The 23,297-nt window shown below is 42.6% G+C and overlaps 1 protein-coding gene across 1 annotated transcript; it reads left to right on the top strand.

The window, feature by feature from the left end:
* The first annotated feature begins 352 nt into the window (after positions 1-352).
* Positions 353-2,198, top strand: LOC131231787 (UPF0481 protein At3g47200-like). The gene has a single exon (XM_058228090.1). It carries the CDS (start codon positions 465-467, stop codon positions 2,172-2,174), a length of 1,710 nt encoding a protein of 569 aa, XP_058084073.1. The 5' UTR covers positions 353-464; the 3' UTR covers positions 2,175-2,198.
* The last annotated feature ends 21,099 nt before the right edge of the window (positions 2,199-23,297 follow it).

Below are 23,297 nucleotides of genomic sequence, written 5' to 3' on the forward strand. Positions count from 1 at the left end.
GATTTCAAAGCGAGAATGGTTATTAATGCATGGAACCGAGATTGATTTACTTAACCACATCAATAGTTGAAAAACGATGTGGGCTCCACCATGATGTTTGGGTCATATTCTCTATTTATTCCGGTAAACCATAAACCATTTTAAGGCATGAGCCCCAAAATAAGGTAGTTCCAAAGCCCAAGTGAACCATATCATAGGAAACAGTGAGAATAATGATGCCACCATTGAACCCACTGTTTTCTACTGTGTGGTCTACTTGAGCCATGGATTTGCCTAATTAACAATTAATGGGCAAAATGGATGGACCACATCGTCATGTTGGGCCCCACAGAGTTTCAACAATGAAATAAGGTCGACTTTTTCCGAGTAATTCCAATCTATCCCTATTATGCTTTTACATTGAAATAAACAGGCCAGTGCATCGGGCAGGAACGCTTGAATCGCACTGTATTGAGTTGCTTCATATGGATTGTATCGAGAACGAGATGCACCAGGAAGCAAGCTCATCTGCAAACGCCCCGAGAAGGAGATTCCTAGCCTCAGGTGGGCAGGCACTAGCGGATTCCATGAAGAAATCAATTGCCGCATCCGCTTCCAAACCTACAGATGGAAAGCCACCCTCCATCTACAAAGTCCCACAAAGAATCCGGCAAGTAAACGAGGACGCCTACGAGCCCCAGATCGTCTCGATCGGCCCATACCATAACGGCAAGGAGAGGGTACAAGGCATGGAAGAGCATAAATGGATGTATCTACATTCGTTCCTCTCCCGCAATCCCAACCATCGGTTGGAGGACTACCTCGAGGCGATTGAAGAATTGGAGGATGAAGCTCGAAGTTGCTACTCCGAGAAAGTGGGCCCCCAGATGGGCAACGAGTTTGTGAAAATGATGATGCTTGATGGTTGCTTCATTGTCGAGTTCTTTCTCAAGTGCAATGAGCTCAGGCTCAAGCAAAAAGAAGAACTCGATCAAAAAGAGAAGGCGGTCAAGCCAAAAGAGAAAGAGCTCAAGCAAAAAGACACGGAGCTCAATCCTATAGAGGAGGAACTCAGTCTTCTTTCTGCGTTTAGTACGTTCTCCAAAGACGCAATATTTAATACGACTGGGATGGTGTCTCTTATAGGGTATGATATGCTCCTACTCGAAAATCAAATTCCTTTCTATCATCTGCTCCATTTGTTCCACTCGTATTTGATTACTCAGTGGCCCCGCTGGTCGACTCGATTTCCACGGTCATCGCCTCCACGGTACAATAATACGGTCGACTCCATTCATAACGATGGGAATAAAATATTCCAATCTCCACCGTCGCCGATTCGATTTCCATGGTCATCGCCTCCACCGTGGTCACCGTCTCCACCGCACAATAATACGGTCGACTCCATTCATAACGATGGGAATAAAATATTCCAATCTCCACCGTGGTCACCGTCTCCACCGTGGTCACCGTCTCCACCGCACAATAATACGGTCGACTCGCATGTGATACCTAGTGAGGAGTCCATTCCACGCAACCCCAACAAGTGGAAGAAACTGCTCATGTTCTTGCGCTCGAGAGGTTTCTTCCCAAGTTCAAATAAGCCCCAGTTGCCCATTAGTAACAATCCATCTCCACCGTTGGCACCCAAGATAATCCCTTGTGCGGCTGACCTCCATCTTGCAGGGATCAAGTTCAAGAAGAAAGAGAAGTATAGAAGCATCTTGGATGTGAAATTTAGTAATGGGGTGTTGGAAATCCCTCTGTTGGTGATTGATGACTACACCAATACTCTCTTTCGGAACCTCTTAGCTTTCGAACAATGCTACCCAAATGCTAAAATTCGCTTCACGATTTACCTTTCCTTCATGGATTGCCTTATCGACACGTCTAAAGGTGTGGCCCTGCTCCATCGAAAGAGGATCATAGATCATTTGCTGGGAAGAGATGAGGATGTGGCCACCCTATTTAACCAGCTTCGCGTTGGTACCATGGATACCTACGATGATAATTACCTTTCGACTCTATACAAGGATGTGGAAACACATTACAACACCCGATGGAACAAGTGGTGGGCGAGCTTGAGGCGCGATTATTTCACCAATCCACGGTCCGGCCTTTCTTCAATAGCGGCCGTGATCCTCATCCTGGTCACCATCACCCAAACGTTCTTCACCGTCTTTCCATATTACTGACCCCGCGGTCCTGGTTCTTGATGATCATGTTTTAAGGGTTTAGATGAATTTGATTGTTATTTTATTTTATTTTTTTTCTCATTTGTGTTTAGCTAATAAAAAGTATCTTTTGTGTATAATCAGTATATATTAAACATATATAATTTACTATTAAAACTAACTAGACCCAACCCAGTCCCGTCTAGACCCGACCCAACCTAACCTGACTTTAACTGGATCCAACACATGGACCCAACTTGAACCCAACCAATCCCTATTTTTAACCGGGTCCGTAAGGTGAGACCCAAACCCGGCCCGATTTCTTAATGGGTCAATAGGACCAGGACCTGATCTAATTGGGAGATATGATTGAAGGAGCACACTCCCGTGGTTGCATCATTATCCCTATTAGAGGTGTTTGGAATGATTTTACATTGTTTCCTATGGTGTGTCCCACTTAAGTCTTGGGTTTGATTAATTTTTAGGATCTACTGTTAAAATATGATGATGCATTTAATGGATGGGGTGGATCTAATGCATTTTTGTTCTAGCTTTCTGTTAACTCCAGTAAACAATTCTAGCATGCCTGCACTTGTTTGGTCCTTGAGTTACAGTTCTCCCGGAAGACATTCTGCATGTGTCCTGAGTTACCACTCACCTTGAAGATACACTTAGATGTATCTGTTATACCCTATGTTTTGATCATTTTGGAAGAAGCCAATACGAGGTGACAGTCCATCTAAAATAAGAGATTTTTCCAGAGATGTTAAGAGAACTAATAGTAATTAAGAGGATTTCGAAGATGTGTATATCGAGTCAATCTCTAAATGAACCTAGCCTAGGACTAGGCCACGATTGGGAGGAATAAAAACATCATTTGGATTGGGTCTGTAACCATGACCCCATCAGAAACAAAAGAATGAGGGAACTAGATTCAAACCGGTTCCAATAATAGATCAGTATCGGGTGTCAAATCTCACTCATGTTGGGGACTGTATGATCTACGTTAGATCACTACAGAAAAATGGCTACGATAACCAAATCAAATCAAATTTATCTTATCTTTATCATCCTGAGAGTAATGATAACCTAGTAGTGATAATTCTTAACTATAATCCAGGTCTATACTCATAAGCTGGACTTGTTCTCTATCCAATACAAACAATTCTTTCATACAAAGCATTCTTGCAGTTACTTTTTGTGACCAATTGTAAGTATTTCCTTTTGTTTGATTGCACTTGTATACTGAAAGTCATTTCTTATGAAAGGTAAAGCGCAACCCATCTTCGGAGGAAGGACCCCACTGTCCGATAATCGCATGATCATCTCATAACCATTATTACAAGTGGCTGATTCTGGTCATATATTGTAAGTTAGATGTATTTACTTTTTTCAGCACCTGGGGTTAAAGTTGATTAGTTTGAATCAAGCTGCCATATTGATTTTGGCATGCCCGCATACACCACACCTAATGGAAAACAAATTGAGTGCCAACAATATCATGTGCATTTGAAATCCAACCATTAATCACACCTTGTACCAAAATTAAAGCATTAATACACTCATCAGGTAAGCCACACCTTAAAACATAAGCTACAGCCATTGATAATTAACAAAATTCTAAGTATGGTCCACACAATAAGTGCATTGCGGGAGTTTGCCAAGGTCATGACCCTTACGGTGAGGCCAATATATTGGATGGTTTGAATGTCAGGTGCACGTGACAGGTATGAGGATGTTCATTGGGTGGCCCAATTGGTTGAACTTAGACGTCTTTTCATATATGATTGTAATACTCTATTCAAGCAGTCAGGCTGTAAAGCACCCAAGTCTATAGTCCACCACACATCACATGAAGAATGGTGATGGGATGCCAATAATAGTTTTTGTGTGGGACCACCATGGGATGTATCTCTCATCTAACCTGTAATCACGTGTAAGTCGCATAGACGAAGTAAATATATATACAAAAATATGCCAGTATAAAACTCATGCTGACTACCCGCAAGACCTAAGCAATTTTTAAATTATCTGTGTGGCCAGCACAGGTCGCGTTTGCCGGAAGTAGTTCTTCGTTCTTGTAACGACTCGAAAAATTTTGTACCAAGACCCGAGTACTACCTCTATTTTCTTTAGAAGCTAATTGTGGGTTAATTAGCGCTTAACTTGATTGCTTGTGAAATTAGCATCAATCACTTTAAACTTGATCTGCATGACTCAAAACCTGTAGAATAATTAGCACTATATTACTCTGAAATCTGGGATCCATCGCTAAATCTAGTTACTCTTGAAAATTTTTAGAAACTTTGGATCGGACCTGGACCGCGCGTCGAAAGTCCGATAGCGATGATCTTAGACAGTTATGGTCACCATGTTGGACTTGGCCATCACCTCAAAAATCAAGTCCAGATGATGTCCTGGGTCGATTTGATTGAGTCCGGAGTGAAGAGTGTGAGAACGGTGAGAAATTAAATGTGACTTTATGAAATCTGAGTCGTGTCGCTTGCGCGACGATTTTAAGCAATCTGACCGTTGGATTCTGACCCAATTTCACCCTCGGATCAGGGAAGATGGCCCAGGCATGTCATAGTGCTTGTGGACCTGATCGAGTTTCGGTGACCGTTGAATTGAGTGTGGTCCGCCACGGCTGATCTGTAAAGCCGATCGGTACGAAAACTCAGCCTGACCTAGATCCATGGTCAGTGAGCTTAAGTCCGACCGCACGTGGAAAAAGGACCACCGGAAGTGCTCCGTTGGATCGAGAGAGGCCTGATTTGGTTATAACCTAAGTATACCTTGGCCCTGGGGCTATTTTCATCAATGTTAGGCCTATATAAAGACCTTAAAACCCTCACTCTCTTTTCCATACGAATTTCCTAACCCTAGCTAAGAAAGAGAGAGGAAAGGAGAGAAAGTGAGAGAGAAGTTGGTGAATCATATTCAGATTCTTTTTTGTGACTCTACATCCTTAAACCATCACTTTTGAATCGTTATTCCGGCGATTCTAAGTTCATCCTTGGGTAAGTTAACCTAACCCTAATCTGTTTTAGAGCTTAGAAGAGTCTATGTGTTGATGTACCTCATTTCTATCCTTGTCTTAGGTTATCTTGTCGCTGTTGACGAAGACATATCGTCTGAATCAGTTCGGTGTGCTTTTTTGGATTAAGGTGCGGACTATATTCGTATAGGTTATAGTTTTCAAGGCTTTCAATGCCAGCTAATGGTTTATTCTTGTTATGGATGAGATTTCACATGCCAAATGTTATGTTTATATTGTATTCCTGATATATATGCCTTGTGTAGAGATTTGTGTATTCCTTGTGTATGTAGAAAGTACCGTATACGTATCAAATATGAACCTGTGTTTGCCATGATTATTTGTCGTGTACTTGTGCTAATTGTAGGTGTGACAACTCCTTGGCAAAAGGAATTGTCTAAATGTGTGTATTACAACATACGTCATGTATGTTGAGCTATGTATTCTAAGTGTTTGTAGAAATGTCTGAATGATCTAAAGTGTAATATACTATCCTATTTGCGGGTATTGAGAAGCGATTCTCAACACTCCTATTGATGTGTATGATTTACTACATGCAAGTCACATCCTTTGTTGTTTAACTTCAAGCATTACTTATGTGTAAATCCATGTTGAGTTGATATTCTGTAAATGCTCATATACTACATGATTTGAATTGTTGTTCCATTACTATTCTAAATTGTTGTTATGAATATTTGTTGTAGTGGAATATGTTTGGGACTATGAATAGTCCAGGAAATCGGTAATCGGCTTTGAGTTCGTGACTGAGGTTGCTTTCGTCACGAATGACGTGGTTTGACGAACCCGAGTCGTATTAGAGTTGTAGGCAGTGGTTTGGCCACACGGAATGTTTGCACACTCTATGTCGTTCAACTCAACGTGCGCTCATGCTAGTCGAGTTCGTCAGGTAACCTGATTATCCGATATATGTTCACCATGTATGGACGTTATTGTTTGAATCTAGGGTACCAAACTTACTGATGAAATCTCATTAACCGTTGTACCTTGATCCGCTAAGACTCATGAGCCGGACATGGTAGTATGGGACACTGTGGTCGAGCTGTCGGCCTGCGCTGGGGTGACGAGCCTCCCCGTAGTGACCAGTGAGCAACCAGACTCGTGAGCCGATTATGGTGGTATGGGACACTATATTCGTGCTGTCGGCCTACATTGATTGGTGACGAGCCCTTTGTAGTGACCTCGAGCATACCTGGATACTGCATTGAGGCGACGAGCCTTATTGTAGTAATGAAGGTATGATAGGCATGTATTGATTGGTGACGAGCCCTTTGCAACCACCTAAAACCATATGATCGTATGAGATGTCTAGGACTGATGACCCTAGAATGGATCACTGTTTGGAGATTCACATGAGGAAGGTACCTTAGCTTCCCAATCCTGCTGTATGAAAAGGACTAATAACAACCTGGTAATCATGTTCATGCACCACATTGCATGTGCTTGGAAGAGGTGGAGCACTTGAGGTGATGTCATGCGTAACGTAAGATGAAGACGCTGAGGGTGTACAGGCGAGGGCACGCATCATTCTACATACATCATTGCACTAACAAGAGTAATTAGGACATGTTTGATTGTTCTGCTTTATCATTACTGCTTGATTGAATTGATAACATGTTAACCTTTACTTTATTATTCTATTGAGTTGGTCACTCACTCCCTCGTTCTAGGACGGTGTTTAAACACCCACCAGACTCTTTCTTAGTTGCAGATGTTGATGCGACCTCTGAGGCTGAGCAGGAGTTCGAGGATGATGAGGCTGCATTTTCTTTCATGCAGTTTTCAGGTGGGTTCTAGTGAGCCTTGTTCTGATGCGTGGGATTCTGGGATTTCTTTTTGGGAATAGATGATGTCATTTGATACTTGTAATATTTTGATAGTAACACTTGTAAGTATGACCTGGTATGTATATGTATTTCAAGGATTTGCACATGTACACATATATTTCTTTAAGTCTTCCGCTTGCGTTCTTCACTTATCCCTGAATTATGTTTGCAGTTTGGCTTAATCTATTCCATGTTTTATGCACTCATACAGACAACATACATCCATCATTTAATATGTTGCATAAGTGATGTTTTGAAACTCGGGAGCTGAGTTATGCTCGACCCCCGAATTTCAGGACGTTACAAGACAGGGTGGTTAAGCACGTGGAGCGATGGGATCGAATCTCAGGAACTCTCTCCCACCTTAGTGTATTTGGGTGCGAGTTTATCGTAGAATTTGTGTATGTGTCCAGTTGCTTCTATCGGCGAAAGTTTACTGAAAACGATCGCCGAGATCGAGTCTGTGCGCACTCCTGATCACACACAGCGACCCAAAATCTCTTCTAGACCATCCATTGACGTGTTTAGATGGTTTATCTTCCTATCTTAACCCTTCAAATGTCAGTAAACCTCAGTTTGTATCAGATTTTAACCCGAATGGCCCGATAGGCGTCGAATCGGACAAAGGGGCCGATCGGGGCATTTCCAAGGGGGACCCACATCATTTTCCACTTAAGGGGCCAGGAGGACCTCGCCCAAATGGTGAGCCATCGCCGGATGGTCCAGAGACCGGTGATGACCTTGTCGGTTCGGCGAGCCCTCGTCGCCCAGCGGGCCAGCTCGGGCCGACGACTTTGGGGCCTAGTGTGGCCCACCCCTCCATGGTTGCTAGATTTTAAACCCTACTTCCTACACAAAATACCCTCCCAAGCTCTCCTTTTCTTCAAGTTTCTCTCAAAACTCCCCCAAACTCTCTCCCCAATCTCCTTCTTCTTCCATTTTCGTGCATACCCAACCAACCCATCTCAAACCCTCATCCCCATTGCTGATTTCACTCTCTTTTTTTCTCATTTGAGCTCCCAAATCCTTCTTTGGGATCTCAAGTGTGTGGAAGCTTTACCAATCTTCCCATTTCTCCCATTTCTCTCATTTTTCATGGCCCTCTTTGAGTTCATCACGGCCATCTTTTCCATCTCCACCCTTCTTTTTTTGATGGGGAAGAAGAGAGCGCCCGTTGATGAAGCCGGGCCTAGCCGCCCAACTCGTGCACGGAGCCCGAGAGTTTCAGACCAAGCGGGACCTTGATCCTCAAGCTCCCATTGGAAAAACCCTATTGGCGGAGTTATCTCATGGAGTCTATGAAGGCTGTGGGGTCCTTTTTGAGGCTCATGTTAATCCGTGGCTATTTGATGAGTTTCTGTTGTTAGAGCGCCTGGAAGGGGCTGGTTGGTGTCCCTTGTTTGAGGGCGACTATCGCGCCAATGCAAGCACCGTTCGAGCTTTTTATGCTAGCATTCGTGATCTTTCGCTGGCGCCTTTGCAGTTCAAGATTCCTTGTGGAAGCGGTCGGGAAGCCACGGTCAACGTCGCTTTGATATCCCGACTCTTGAATGTGCCGCTTGGAGAGGTGCATGCCAGTGAGAAGAATTTGAGCAATATGCACGAGAGGAATCGCCGCACGCGGCTCCTATGTGGTCGTCTGGTTGAGTGGTAGCCTAATCGAAGTCTTCTAGCTACCAACATGACGGACGACTTTCGCTTGCTTCACCACATGTGTACGTTCAATGTATATCCAAGGTGGAGCAACCGCAGCGAGTGTACGCACCTGATGGTAGACTTTCTGTATCAGGTGGGGCAAGAAGCGAAGCTATGTGTGCCGACATACATCTTGCGTCAGATCATCCTTATCGCTCGTTCGAACAGGAGGACCGAATCGCTCCCATTTGGCTGACTTATCTGTAAGCTTGCACATGAGTTTGGCTATAGGCTTGGGGCAGAAAAGCCGGTACCTGTTCACTACATTAATGAGATGACCCTAAATCAGATGAAAATTGGGCCTCGTCATCGACAAGCCTCAGAAAGTGAGGATGAGTCAGAGAGTGATGAGGAAGAAAGTTATGCCGAGGGTAGAGCTGAGATTGAAGAAGAAACAGAGTAGGACGAGGAAGAGGTTGAGGCACAGGATACGAGTGAGAGTTCTCCTCCTGTGGCACCAGAGCAGAGCGCAGATCAGGCTGCCAGGGATGCCCGTATCGCTCGGCTTGAGGAAGGGCAGGCTGTTCTACGCCAGGATATCATGGATCTTCGAGGCCTTGTGAAGCATAAGTTTAAGAAGGTGACTCGAACTCTTAAGTCTATCCTTTGTTGTTTGGAGGATAAGGGTGCCCTGCCTCCATCTCCTGATTTCGACGAGTAGTTGTCGTTGTAGTCGTCCTTTGCTTTGTTTTGTTGTTTCTTTTTGTGTGTAGCCATTGTTGGCATAGTTGTTGGAAGTTGTTTGTTGTTGTTTGAAGTTTTAGATGTTGTAGTTGTCTGTCACGATTCATGTAATGCTGCACTTCTTGTATTGCGACAATTTTGTTAAATGGAATGCATGTTGTTTATCGTTGAAGTTGTGTTGTGATTGCTGTGTGGGTGGATTATGTGGATGTTGAATCTTACAGGTTGCATCCTCTGTTGAATGTAGGGTATGCCTCCTAAGGGTTCGAAGACTTTGGCCCGTCTCTCTTTGATCGAGTCGCTTGTCGGGGTTTCTCCCCTGAGCGATAGTCAGACGGATCCACAGTCGGGCCCATCTCATTCTGGTGTGTGATAGGACAAGACATCATAGGCACGAGTGTCTCCATCCATAGCAGCAACAGCAATAGTAACACCATCTTTTGAGACCTCCCCCGCAGCAATAAAGGTGGCAGATTAGGCCGCCTTAGCGGCAGCAGCAGCAGCGGAGACCTCAGAGGGGACATGGACCTCTCTAGTGGGGGCGACTCCACCTGCTTCACCTATGCACCCATTTGGGAGCGCTAGTGCGAGCGGCACATTTGAGCGATTCCAGCGCTTACGACCTCCCACATTTGTGGGTTCTCATAGACACGAGGAGGCCGAGTACTGGATTGATCGCATCTTTAAGATGCTGAGACCGCTGTACTGTTCTAAGGTTGAGCAGGTTGAGCTTGCCTCCTTCATGTTTGAGAAGGAGGCTAGTTTATGGTGGGACAGTGTTCTTCGCACTGTTGAGGAAGGGTATGAGTGGTTGTGGCAGGCGTTTGAGGCACGCTTCCACGAGAAGTACTTTCCGGTTACGTACCGATACGAGAAGGAGAGTGAGTTCCTTCACCTCCGTCTGGGAGGGATGTCGGTGACGGAGTATGAGAACCGGTTCACTGAGCTGGGCCGCTATGTTCCTTGGATTCTAGGTGATCAGCCGATGAGGATGCGGTGTTTTTCTGAGGGATTGAGGCCTGAGATCAGATCGAAGATGTGCTGTGCTAGCATATCTTCCTATGTGGAGTTGGTGAGCATGTCCCTGCGAGCTGAGCAGGATGGGGACAGGTCATTCTGTATGTGAGCACCTATGGTTCCTAGGCCGCGACCTGACTTTCAGAGTGCACCATTTCTCGACAAGAGGCCGCTGGCAGATTCTCCTCCGAGGCGTTCAGCGCCGCCTGCTTAGCAGCTGCGAGCTGATCTTCGCTGTTCGTACTGTGGGAAGATGGGGCATTTGGATCGTTCTTGCTTTTCGCGTATGCGGGATAGTGGATTTACTCCACCGCAGAGGATCAGCCGTCCGATGCCTCAGGTTATATCACCTCCACCTCTTCGTTCAGCACCAGCTCATCCATCCTTCAAACCTTCTGTACCTAGCTTCAGGCCACCTTAACGGCCCATGGTTCCTCAGCCAAATCGCTAGTAGCAGGCTCGAGTTCATGTGCTCTCAGCTGAAGCGCCTGTGGCTGACTTGGTGCCGAGATCGTATGAGGTTACAGCACACATTGAAGGTATTCCCGTTTCTATGTTGGTGAATACAGGGTCCACTACCTCTCTTATATCGTATGCGGCAGTTAGGCGTCTAAGTTTGGGCACTGTTTCTATGCAAAGAGTGACGCTAACTACCGCTACAGGGATCTCCTCTGCTATGAATAAGTGTTGTTTAGATTGTTTGATTGATCTTGGGAGTGGATCGATTCTTGTTGACTTTTTTGTCGCACCTCTTTACCATTATGATGTTATTATGGGTATGGATTGGCTCACGAGGATGCGAGCAAAGATTGATTGTGAAGCAAGGTCAGTGACAATCCATGGACCTGACGGTGAGACAGTTACTTTCCCTGTTCAGGTCAATTACCCTTTTCGTCTTGGTTATTATACTTCTCTGTTGGAGAGTATGGCTAGATCGGTTTTTGAAAGCATGCCTGTAGTTTGGGAGTTTGAAGATGTGTTTGAGTCGATTCCTGGATTACCTCCTCAGCGCGAGATTGATTTTACTATCGATCTCATGCCTGGTGCTGCGCCCATTTCTTTGCCCACCTATCATATGCCTCCGAGTGAAATGGAGGAATTGAGGAAGCAGATAGATGGTTTGTTGAATTTGGGCTTTATTCGGCCTAGTGTGTCTCCTTGGGGAGCACCTGTCCTGTTTGTGAAGAAGAAAGATGGTTCCTTGCGATTATGTATTGATTATCGCAGGTTGAATCTGGTAACTGTGAAGAATAAGTACCCTTTGCCTAGGATCGATGATTTATTTGATCAGTTGAAGGGGGCACGGTACTTTTCGAAGGTTGATCTGCAGTCAGGGTATCACTAGTTGCGCGTCAAGAATGAGGACGTGCAGAAGACCGCTTTCAGGACTAGCTTTGGCCACTATGAGTTCCTTGTGATGTCGTTCGGTCTTACGAACGCACCGGCCGTGTTCATGGATCTGATGAACAGGGTGTTTCGGCCATTCTTGTTCCGATTCGTCATTGTCTTTATCGATGACATTTTGATATATTCTGCGAGTCGGGAAGAGCACGAGGAGCACTTAAGAGCGGTCTTGGATACTCTTAGGAAGAATCAACTTTTTGCGCAGTTCAAGAAATGTGATTTCTGGAAAGAGGAAGTCAAGTTCCTGGGACATGTGGTGTCCAAGGAAGGGATAGCTGTCGATCTCGCTAAGGTATCTGCAGTTCAGGACTGGAAGCAGTTTGGTTCGGTTATTGAGGTGAGAAGCTTTTTAGGTCTAGCCAGCTATTATCGACGCTTCATACGAGACTTCTCGAAGATAGCCAGACCGTTGTCTCAGTTGAGACGGAAAGACTTGAAGTTCAGGACAAGTTGACGTCCGCCCCTGTGCTAGTATTGCCAGAGTAAGGGGTTAAGTATACGATATATATTGACGCCTCTCGCATTAGCCTGGGTTGTGTCCTTATGCAGAAGGACAGGGTGATTTCTTATGCTTCGAGACAGTTGAGGAAACACGAAGAAAATTACCCTACACACGACTTGGAGTTGGCAGCTGTCATTTTCGCATTAAAGCTCTGGAGATATTACCTCTACGGAGAGGAGTTCGAGCTCTTTTGCGACCACAAGAGCCTTAATTACATCTTCACGCAGCGTGACTTGAATATGAGGCAGCGCCGATGGATAGAAACATTGAAAGACTTTAAGTTCGATGTTTCTTACCATCCGGGCAAGGCGAACCTTGTGGCAGATGCGTTAAGTCGCAAGAAGGCTATAAAGTTTGCGGCTCCGCTAATGATAGCAGAATGGGACATGTTGGAGTTTGTGCGAGACTTCGAGTAGAAACTTACGGTGGAAGAGCCGTATGCAGTTATCGCACACATTCGTGTCTGACCCCTCATTGATGAGAGGATCGTTGCAGGCAGACGATGAGCTTTTGGCGAAGATGAGAAAGTGGGTTGGTGCATATGAGAACTCCGATTGGAGTGTTAGTTCGATGGGGGCCTATGATTTTGTGGCCGATTATGTGTCCTGGACATTCCCGACTTGAGACGGGAGGTTCTCGAGTTAGCCCATAGTTCTAAGCTTGCGATGCATTTAAGTAGCACGAAGATGTATCAAGATATGAGAAGATCTTATTTGTGGGACAACATGAAGGTCTACATTGCTGAGTTTGTATCTCGGTGTCTCATGTGCCAGCAAGGCAGAGCATCGCCGACCTCTGGGCTGTAACCCATGCCCATAGCAGAATGGAAGTGGGACTTCATCTCTATCGATTTTATTTCGGGGTTGCCGAGAACGCGGAAGGGACATGACTCTATTTGGGTGATTGTCGACCGATTGACGAAGTCGGCTCATTTCTTACCTATCGAGTCACAAACTCTACAGACGAGTTGGCTAGGTTGTATATCAAGGAGATTATACGTCCGCATGGGTTCCCTTGGAGATCGTGTCGATAGAGATATGCATTTTACATCTATCTTCTGGACTCGTATCGAGGAAGCGATGGGTGTGAAATTGAAGTTTAAGCACGCGTTTCATCCGCAGACAGATGTGCAGACGGAACGTGTGAATCGGATTCTGGAGGACATGTTACGAGTTTGTGTTTTAGATTTCAAGGACGGTTGGGATGATTGTCTCCCTGCCGAGTTTGCGTATAATAACAGTTTCCAAAGCTAGTATCGGCATGGCTCCCTATGAGACATTATATGGTCGCCGTGCAGAGCACCGCATTCTGGGGCCGAAGTTGGCGAGCGTAGTTTGATTGGCCCGAGGTTGTGCAGGCGACTTGAGAGAAAGTTGACATTATTCGACGTCGACTTCGGACAGCGCAGAAGAGCTACGCCGGTACGAGGCGACAACGGCTTGAGTTTGAGGTTGGAGACCATATATTTCTTAAAGTTTTCCCTATGAAGGAAGTTCTGGGGTTCGGTAAGAAGGGAAAGCTCACGCCGAGATTTATTGGTCCATTTCAAATTCTGGATCGAGTGGGAGCGGTAGCATACCGCCTTGCTTTGCCCACACCACTTGCGGGCGTGCATAACGTATTTCGTGTTTCTATGCTGAAGAAGTACGTTCCTGATCCTTCACATATTATCAGTTGGGAGTACGTGCAGTTGAGCGAGGATGCCACATATGTACTGCGACCGACGCGTATCCTAGACAAGAAGGAGCAGGTATTGCGTAGCAAGGTCATCCCTCTTGTAAAGGTACTATAGACACATCATAGTGAGGAAGAGGCTACTTGGGAAACTGAAGCTGAGGTTTGAAAGAGCTACCCTCAGATCCTTGAGGAATATGAGAAGGTACGAATTTCGAGGACGAAATTTTCTTTAAGGGGGGTAGATTATAATGACCCGAAAAATTTTGTGCCAAGACCCGAGTACTACCTTTATTTTCCTTAGAAGCTATTTGTGGGTAATTAGTGCTAAACTCGATTGCTTGTGAAATTAGCATCAATCACTTTAAATTTGATCTGCATGATTCAAAACTTATAGAATAGTTAGCGCTATGTTACTCTGAAATCTGGGATTCATCGCTAAATCCAGTTGCTCTTGGAAATTTTTAGAAGCTTTGGATCGGACCTGGACCGCGCATCGAAAGTCCGATAGCGATGATCTTAGACAGTTATGGTCACCATGTTGGACTTGGCCATCACCTCAAAAATCAAGTCCAGATGATGTCCTGGGTCGATTTGATTGAGTCCGGAGTGAAGAGTGTGAGAACGGTGAGAAATTAAATGTGATTTTATGAAATCTGAGTCGTGTCGCTTGCGCGACGATTTTAAGCAATCTGACCGTTGGATTCTGACCCAATTTCACCATCGGATCAGGGAAGGTGGCCTAGGCATGTCTTAATACTTGTGGACCTGATCGAGTTTCGGTGACCGTTGAATTGAGTGTGGTCTGCCACGACTGATCTGTAAATTCGATCGGTACGAAAACTCAGCCTGACCTAGATCCATGGTCAGTGAGCTTAAGTCCGACCGCACGTGGAAAAAGGACCACCAGAAGTGTTCCGTTGGATCGAGAGAGGCCTGTTTTGGTTATAACCTAAGTATACCTTGGCCCTGGGGTTATTTTCATCAATGTTAGGCCTATATAAAGACCTTAAAACCCTCACTCTCTTTTCCATACGAATTTCCTAACCCTAGCTAAGAAAGAGAGAGGAAAAGAGAGAGAAAGTGAGAGAGAAGTTGGTGAATCATCCTTAGATTCTTTCCTGTTACTCTACATCCTTAAACCATCACTTTTGAATCGTTATTCCGGCGATTCTAAGTTCATCCTTGGGTAAGTTAACCTAACCCTAATCTGTTTTAGAGCTTAGAATAGTCTATGTGTTGTTGTAGCTCATTTCTATTCTTGCCTTAGGTTATCTTGTCGCCGTTGACGAAGACATATCGTCTGAATCAGTTCGGTGCGCTATTTCTGGTTTAAGGTGCGGACTTTATTCGTATAGGTTATGGTTTTCAAGGCTTTCAATGCCAGTTAATGGTTTATTCTTGTTGTGGGTGCAATTTCACATGCTAAATGTTATGTTTATATTGTATTCCTGATATATATGCCTTGTGTTGTGATTTGCGTATTTCTTGTGTATGTAGAAAGTACTTATACGTATAAAATATGAACATGTACTTACCATGATTATTTGTCATGTACTTGTGCTGATTGTATGTGTGTCAACTCCTTGGCAAAAGGAATTGTCCAGATGTGTGTATTCCAACATACGTCATGTATGTTGACCTTTGTAGTCTAAGTGTTTGTAGAAATGTCTAAATGATCTAAAGTGTAGTATATTATCCTAATTGCGGGCGTTGAGAAGCGATTCTCAACTCTCCTATTAGTGTGTATGATTTCCTTCATGCAAGTTACATTCCTTGTTGTTTAATTTCAAGTATTACTTATGTGAAAATCCATGTTAAGTTGATATTCTTCAAATGCTTACATACTACATGATTTGAGTTGTTGTTCCATTACTATTCTAAATTGTTGATATGAATATCTGTTGTAGTGGAATGTGTTTGGGACTATGAATAGTCCAGGAAATCGGTAATCGGCCTTGAGTTCGTGGCTGAGGCTACTTTCGCCACAAAGGACGTGATTTGACGAACCCGAGTCGTATTAGAGTTATCGGCAGTGGTTTGGCCACATGGAGTATTTGCGCACTCTATGTCATTTAACCCAACGTGCGCTCGTGCTAGTCGAGTTCATCAAGTAACCCAATTGTCCGATGTATGTTCACCATGTTTGGACGCTATTGTTTGAATCTAGGGTACCAAACTTACCAGTGCAAATCCTACTAACCGTTATACCTTGATCCGCTAAGACTCATGAGCCGGACATGGTGGTATGAGACACCGTGGTTGAGCTGTCGGCGTATGCTGGGGTGACGAACCTCCCCGTAGTGTCTAGTGAGGAAACTAAACTCGTGAGCCAAATACGGTGGTACGGGATATTGTATTCAAGCTATCGGCCTATGCTAAGGTGACGAGCCATTCGTAGTGACCTCGAGCATACTTTAAAACTGCTCAGAAGCGACGATTCTTTCTGTAGCAATTAGAGTATAAACTAGGCATACATTGATCAGGTGACAAGCCCTTTGTAGTGACCTAGAAGCGTAATATCGTATGAGAATTGCTAGGACTGACGACCATAGAATGGATCACTGTTTGGAAATTGATATGAGGAAGGTACCTTAGCTTCCCAATCCTGCTGTATGAAAAGGACTAATAACAACTTGGTAATCATGTTCATGCACCGCATTGCATGTGCCTGGAAGAGGTGGAGCACTTGAGGTGATGTCATGCGTAATGTAAGATGAAGACGCTGAGGGTGTACGTGCGGGGGCACACATCATTCTACATACATCCTTGCACTAACAAGAGAAATTAGGGCATGTTTGATTGTTCTGCTTTATCATTACTGCTTGATTGAATTAATAACATGTTAACCTTTGCTTTATTGTTCCACTGAGTTGATCACTCACTCCCACGTTCTGGGACAGTGTTTAAACACCTACCAGACTCTGTCTTAGTTGCAGATATTGATGCGGCTCCTGAGGCAGAGCAGGAGTTCGATGATGATGAGGCTGCATTTTCTTTCATGCAGTTTTCAGACGGGTTCTAGTGAGCCTTATTCTGATGCGTGGGATTCTGGGATTTCTTTTTGGGTATAGATGATGTCATTTAATACATGTAATTTTGATAGTAACACTTGTAAGTATGACCTGGTATGTATATGTATTTCAGGGATTTACACATGTACACTTATATTTCTTTAAGTCTTCCGCTTGCGTTCTTCACTTATCCCTGAATTATATTTGCAGTTTGGCTTAATCTATTCCATGTTTTATGCACTCATACAGACAACATACATCCATCATTAAATATGTTGCATAAGTGATGTTTTGGAACTCGGGAGCTAAGTTATGCTCAACCCTGAATTTCGGGCGTTACAAGTAAGAATCTTAATAATGGTTTTCTTTTTTATTCATTGGTTTAAAATTCCAAACCAACAACTTCTTAGGTCATTTTATATTAACACCGCCCAAGAATTACAACCCGGGCCGACACTTCATCACGTTCACAATGTAATGCCGAGGAGGAAAATTTTAAAATCAGAGGGACCACCGTGATGGATGTGATTTATCCATCCCATCCCGTTTTGATAGCTTATTTTAGGCCATGAGCCCAAACTTGAAGATATCTAAAGCACAAATAAACCACACCATAAGAAACAAGGGGTAAGGGATTAAACGGCTATCATTGAAAACTTCTTGTGGGTCACAAGTTTTGGATCAAGCTGATATTTCGGTTTTCCCTTCATCCGTATCTGTGTGGCCATATGAACATGTTCGATCGCTTATACACATCACTACTAAAGCTACAAATGGTTTTCCTTTTGACAAGATCGACGTATTCACCCCTACCCCTAGTGTGGTCCGTTTGAACTTATAATCTGCATGCCTCATTTTCGGTCATGTCCTAAAATGAATTGATTAAATGGATGTACAAAGATGGATCGACACATACATTAGGGTAGGATACATGGATTTCACCTGCAATTGAAAAATTGAGGTGAAACTAGGAAAGGATTTCTACGCTCTTTAAAAGAAACGTCACGAAGTGATTATTATTACTTATCATATGTTAAATAGGAAAACAAACACCCCCTAAAGATGAAATGTCTTTTGACACTCTGGTTTGTGATGGATGATACACACCACTAATTAGATTACTTAAGAAACTGAGACGTGGAATAAATGTAACTCAAATTAGTTGTGTAAATTATAGGTTTTAGTTTAGATGTATCATTAATAATAAAAATAAAACTAAGATCAATTATTTGATTTCTATATGAATTTTAGATTTAGAGAAATTGATTAATCACATGAAATGACATGTATTGTTGCATAAAGGAGAATATAACATGCAGAAAGATCTATAGAGATATTCGAGCACTTTTCATTGATCGACAGTTAGCACAAATGAGAAAAATGGGGTCGATTATAAAGATGTAGAAAGTTACTAAACAGATTGTAGTCAAGTTGAAAGATGCAATAAGTGGCAGAAGCAAATTGCGCCCGAGTCTCGAGCACGCGCAGAAAAGCGAAAGCGTCAAACGACCGAAAAGTCCAAAATACATAGAGTGGTTGAGCAAAAAGAGGGGTTCACTCAAGAAGAGGCGAAGGCGATTGAACAGTAACAAACAAATGTAAAAACTAAAAAGGAAGAAGGATTTGAAATACCCACATGGCAACGCTTCAATGTCATAATCGACGGAGTAAATGCAAAGAAACATATACATAATAACTAGGTAGTAGAGAAGTTTATAGATAAAAGAGGAAATCAACATAACAACATAATTTTATTTTTTTAAAATACATCTAACACACAATCAAATAAAAACAAATCTATCTTTTATCTCATTTTATACTAAGAGTAGTGATAATCCAGTAGCATTAATTATTAGCTGTAGTTATTAGTTGTAATCCAAATCTACACTCATCCAATATCAAGCATGTCTTTTAAGAGACATATTCTTGCAGTCATTCCTACTTACCAATTGTGAGTTTTTCTTTTTGTCTGATTGCACTGCTATACTAAAAACTCCTTTCTTGTGAAAGGTAAAATGCAAGACATTTTTGAAGAAAGAACCCCACCCTCCAATTAACGCTGATCATTACAAAATTCTACAAGTAGCTGAGTAGGTGATTGATCTTCTCAAATTCTTTTCATATACGTTTGTATTGGATGTATCCGCTTATCTTGACGCTTGGGGTCAAAGTTAATTAGTTTAAATTAAGTGGATATATCAATTTTGACACCCGCACACACCACACATGACAAAAACAAATCAAGTGCCAACACAATCTAATGGACATTTGTTGAATCGTTATGAATAAAAATATCCAGAGTCCTATTTCGGAGAGACATATTGTTCACGAATCAAAGGTTAAGATTTTTTTACAAAGTCGATTTTGGGACTATGACTCCAAAAGATTTGAATTTGGCTAATATTTTAGTATTTTCATTTCATTCAGGTGGTACACTACCTTATGAATGGTATGGATGTCATACAAACATCATGGTGGACATAAGAAAGTTTCAATGGCAGGCATTTCCTTACCCTCTTTTTTGCTGTCTTCCACTCCAAATTTGGATCTGTCTCATTTTTGGCCCCCGCACTACAACAATATATAGTATTACCAATACATTTTTAATGCATTTTTTCTTTTCAAAACATAGTGCCAAAGAAATGTAAATAAACTTAGTATTAATAAAACATGATGATTGCCTTTATACTCTCTCTCTCTCTCTCTCTCTCTCTCTCTCTCTCTCTCTGTTATGTTTGAATAAGATAATCCCCCAAATCAAATACATTTGTTTCTTGTTCGAAATAGCATGGCCCATCATAAACATCATTACATACATCATGGTGGAATCACACACCATATTGGTCCTCATATACAAATCTACCAAAACCTTAGAGATTCCAATCAATTTATCTGAATCTCCTAAAATCTTATTCGCATTTCAGCTCTGCAACTTCTTAAGATGAATAGACTGCTCAAGTGTTTTTCCTATCTTTTAATCTTTAATGGCTTTGTTTGTTTACTTGGTTGGATTTAGGGTTTTACAAACCACTTTTTTCTTACACGAAGCATGCTTGTATAGAATCTGAGCTGCTTATCAGGTGGATCGCACCATTGTACTAGTCCAAATATGTTTGATAAAATTCCAGTGAATGATAAGCATGTCACGTGTTTGATGAAAACTTGCACAAGTTGAGGTGTTGAGAATAACAGACATGATGAATGGACCAGCTCACTTATCAACAATGAATTAAGATCTCATATGATCTCGTATCATTGCAATGTAATGCAGGGATGACGTGATGAGGTCGATCACTGTCTTCCTCAAAGAAGACTACTCCAAAAATACAGAGCTTCTCTGGATTCCTCGTAGAGACTTCTCGAATCCACAAGTAAAAAGAGCAAAAAAATATAAATAAATTCTAATAAATTTGAAATTTAATTTTAAATAACCGTAAACAAATTCCAAAAACATAATCAAAGAGTTCTAAACTAGGAAATAAATTTAAAAAATCGCATAAATTTTTCGCATCCGTTGACCTGTCGAAATAACAAAAAAAGTGTCCAGAGATTTAAATTGAAAATTCTATGATTTTCGACCCATCGACTCGATCTGTCGAAATAGATTTCGACCTGTCGACAAGATCTGCCAACCTGTCTAAACAGGCATAAATTAGCTCTGCCAACAAGCAATTTGAAACAATATTTCGATCTTTTGAACAATGACCATACTGTCGATCGGTCAAACTATGCTAAATTTTGTTAATTTCTCATTGGGCTTCTTCTAGTCCTTGTGTGTTAAGAACGTGCTTGATCCTCATCCTACATCAATTATTTATGGTAGTATATAGAATATGCTAATTCAAATATATAGGGCTCCAATGGTGGCAATAAACGGTAGATCCTCAGTGATGTTAAGGGCCAAACAAACTCCTGCAATGGCATTGGGGCTGCTTTTTTTGCATGTGCTACCTAGATAAGCTTATTGTACAACACTTGCGTGTTGGGCCACCTTTAGGTGCGTGTATGTCATCCAACCCATCTAAGACCGAGGTCGAATCCACAAGGACTGAACCTTGTACGTAATCTGAAAGTAACTTGAACTAGAACTAGACTAAGATGAAATCTAAATCAAGAGGAGTTGAGGGAATAATTGTGAATTTATTTAATTCAAACTTGTGAAATTCAAAGGTAGGAAAACTAGGGATTCAGAGGATCCGCTTATAGAGATCGGGGAGACATATGCCTTGTTCAAGAATACATCTGGACTCCGAGTCCTATCTTCATCCAGATGGAAGATATAATATGAACTATGAACTTCCTTTGATCTAGCGTTCAAGAGTTGAGAGGTATGAGACTAAGACCTAATTCCATCATAAAACCATGCCAAGGGGACAAAGTAAGCAACAGAATTTAACCAATACACCTCCAATCTGAGAGAGTTATAAACATAAGGAAGGATTCCATCATCCATCCGTGCCCATGAGACGATGGTGAACAACAGGATCCCTACGATCATAACCTCCATACATGCATGGAAAATACCAGAAGATATCGCAGATCCATTGTAATTTGAGTCACAACAAACCATTAAAACTAAAGGCATTCCATATATACAAACTAGAATCAAATAGAGTTTAAGTTAAACATCAATCAAAAGGCACAAACAAAAAGTCTCCCATCACGCTACAAGCTTCACCTCGAGCCCTAGCTAAGAGCTTAGCTACTTAGACATGATGAGGCTAATATCTCTAAACAATCTTATAGAAAAGAAAGAAAGAAAATAAAAAAGAAGGAAACTGAATGACATTTCTCTCTTCCTCTCTCTCATTCTCTCTCACTCACCATGAATGCTTTCTTTCTCTTCTCCTCTCCTTTATATAGGCACCGGGGGTGGTGCTTTGGCTAGGAAGCCCTTTACGCAGCAACGTGCGTATGCAGCAAAAAACGCAAATCACCTTGCGTTTGGAGGGAGATTTCGGATGGACGTTCCAAGAACTGTTTTGGCTTCATGGTTAGGGTAAAGACCCCTTGGTGCATCGTCTGAACGTTGATGTCAACCGACCATCATATGGGCCGTACAATGCCCCTCAAGGTCCTAAAACCGGATGTGCTAGGTGCGAATTTCATTGCGTGCGATGCTCGGTGGGCCCCACGAATATTTTAACGATGAAATATGACCCGTTCATTGGATTCCTAGTGAAAAACCAGGAAGGAGTGGTTTTTATCGGGTTTTGGTGTGGTCCATCAGATCAAACCAACTCACCATTAATCTTGCGTTTTTCGATGATCCATGTGCATACATGTGTATACGGCCAAATGGACACCTGAAAATGGTCAAGCCACCCCTATGGAGCATATGGGCAGACAGATCATAAAAGATAGCGGCGCATGGGGCCCACTAGCAAAACCCAATCGCAAGATTGTACGTTGTTTACTTGCGTGAGAAAGGTCGGGTCAGCCCGGCTTTGACCGGCTACCCGACCGTGCACGCCCAAAGGCGTGTGAGCACTATGTACACACTATGAATATTTGGGGTCTATCGTGATGTGTATCTAAAATCCGCTCCGTCCATAAATTTTACACCTCATTTAAGTGGTTGAAACTAAAATTGAACCATATCTAGAGATCACGTGGGCCCTAAATCAGGATTTTAGGGGATGATATGTCCGTTGGGATACTTTCACAAGGATAAAATAGGTGAAATTTGATATGTACGGTTAATTTATGATCCTCAGGGCATATATAAATTTTTGAGTCAGAACGGATGGTAGGAACCTCGTGATCTTGTATTCTGGCTGATTTTCGGGCCCGTTTAACGTGAGTGACATGATTTTCTCGGATCTCCGGCATGTAAATTCTTCGATCTCGATCCCTTGGGGTCCTTCCCTTGCCTTGTGATTCTTGAGTGTTAAATCCATGCTTTTAATACCCTTTTTCAGTCCAGGTCCTTAAATAAAGCGTGCATCACAAACACGATTAAAATGGGCCGTTAAACAATATTATATTCGTAAATTCAAGCAAAAACTGGGTTTAATATGCAATATTTGACCCTCAATAATTAGGCAATGACATGCTATTATTTTTTCAGTTAGATTGGCTTTTATACCATGGGCCATCCATACTAGTGCCAACCATTTGGACAGTCAGGATTCACTGACTGTTTAACCACATTTACTGTTGAGTTGGCAATGGACCATGAGTTTTGTTCATTGCCCAACCGGAAAGCTCTTATGGATATACACATTGAATGATGAAATACTTCCCTCTTATGAAACTTAATGCTATTTTATT

This window comes from Magnolia sinica, chromosome 17, assembly GCF_029962835.1.
Source record: "Magnolia sinica isolate HGM2019 chromosome 17, MsV1, whole genome shotgun sequence".
NCBI classification, from domain to species: domain Eukaryota; kingdom Viridiplantae; phylum Streptophyta; class Magnoliopsida; order Magnoliales; family Magnoliaceae; genus Magnolia; species Magnolia sinica.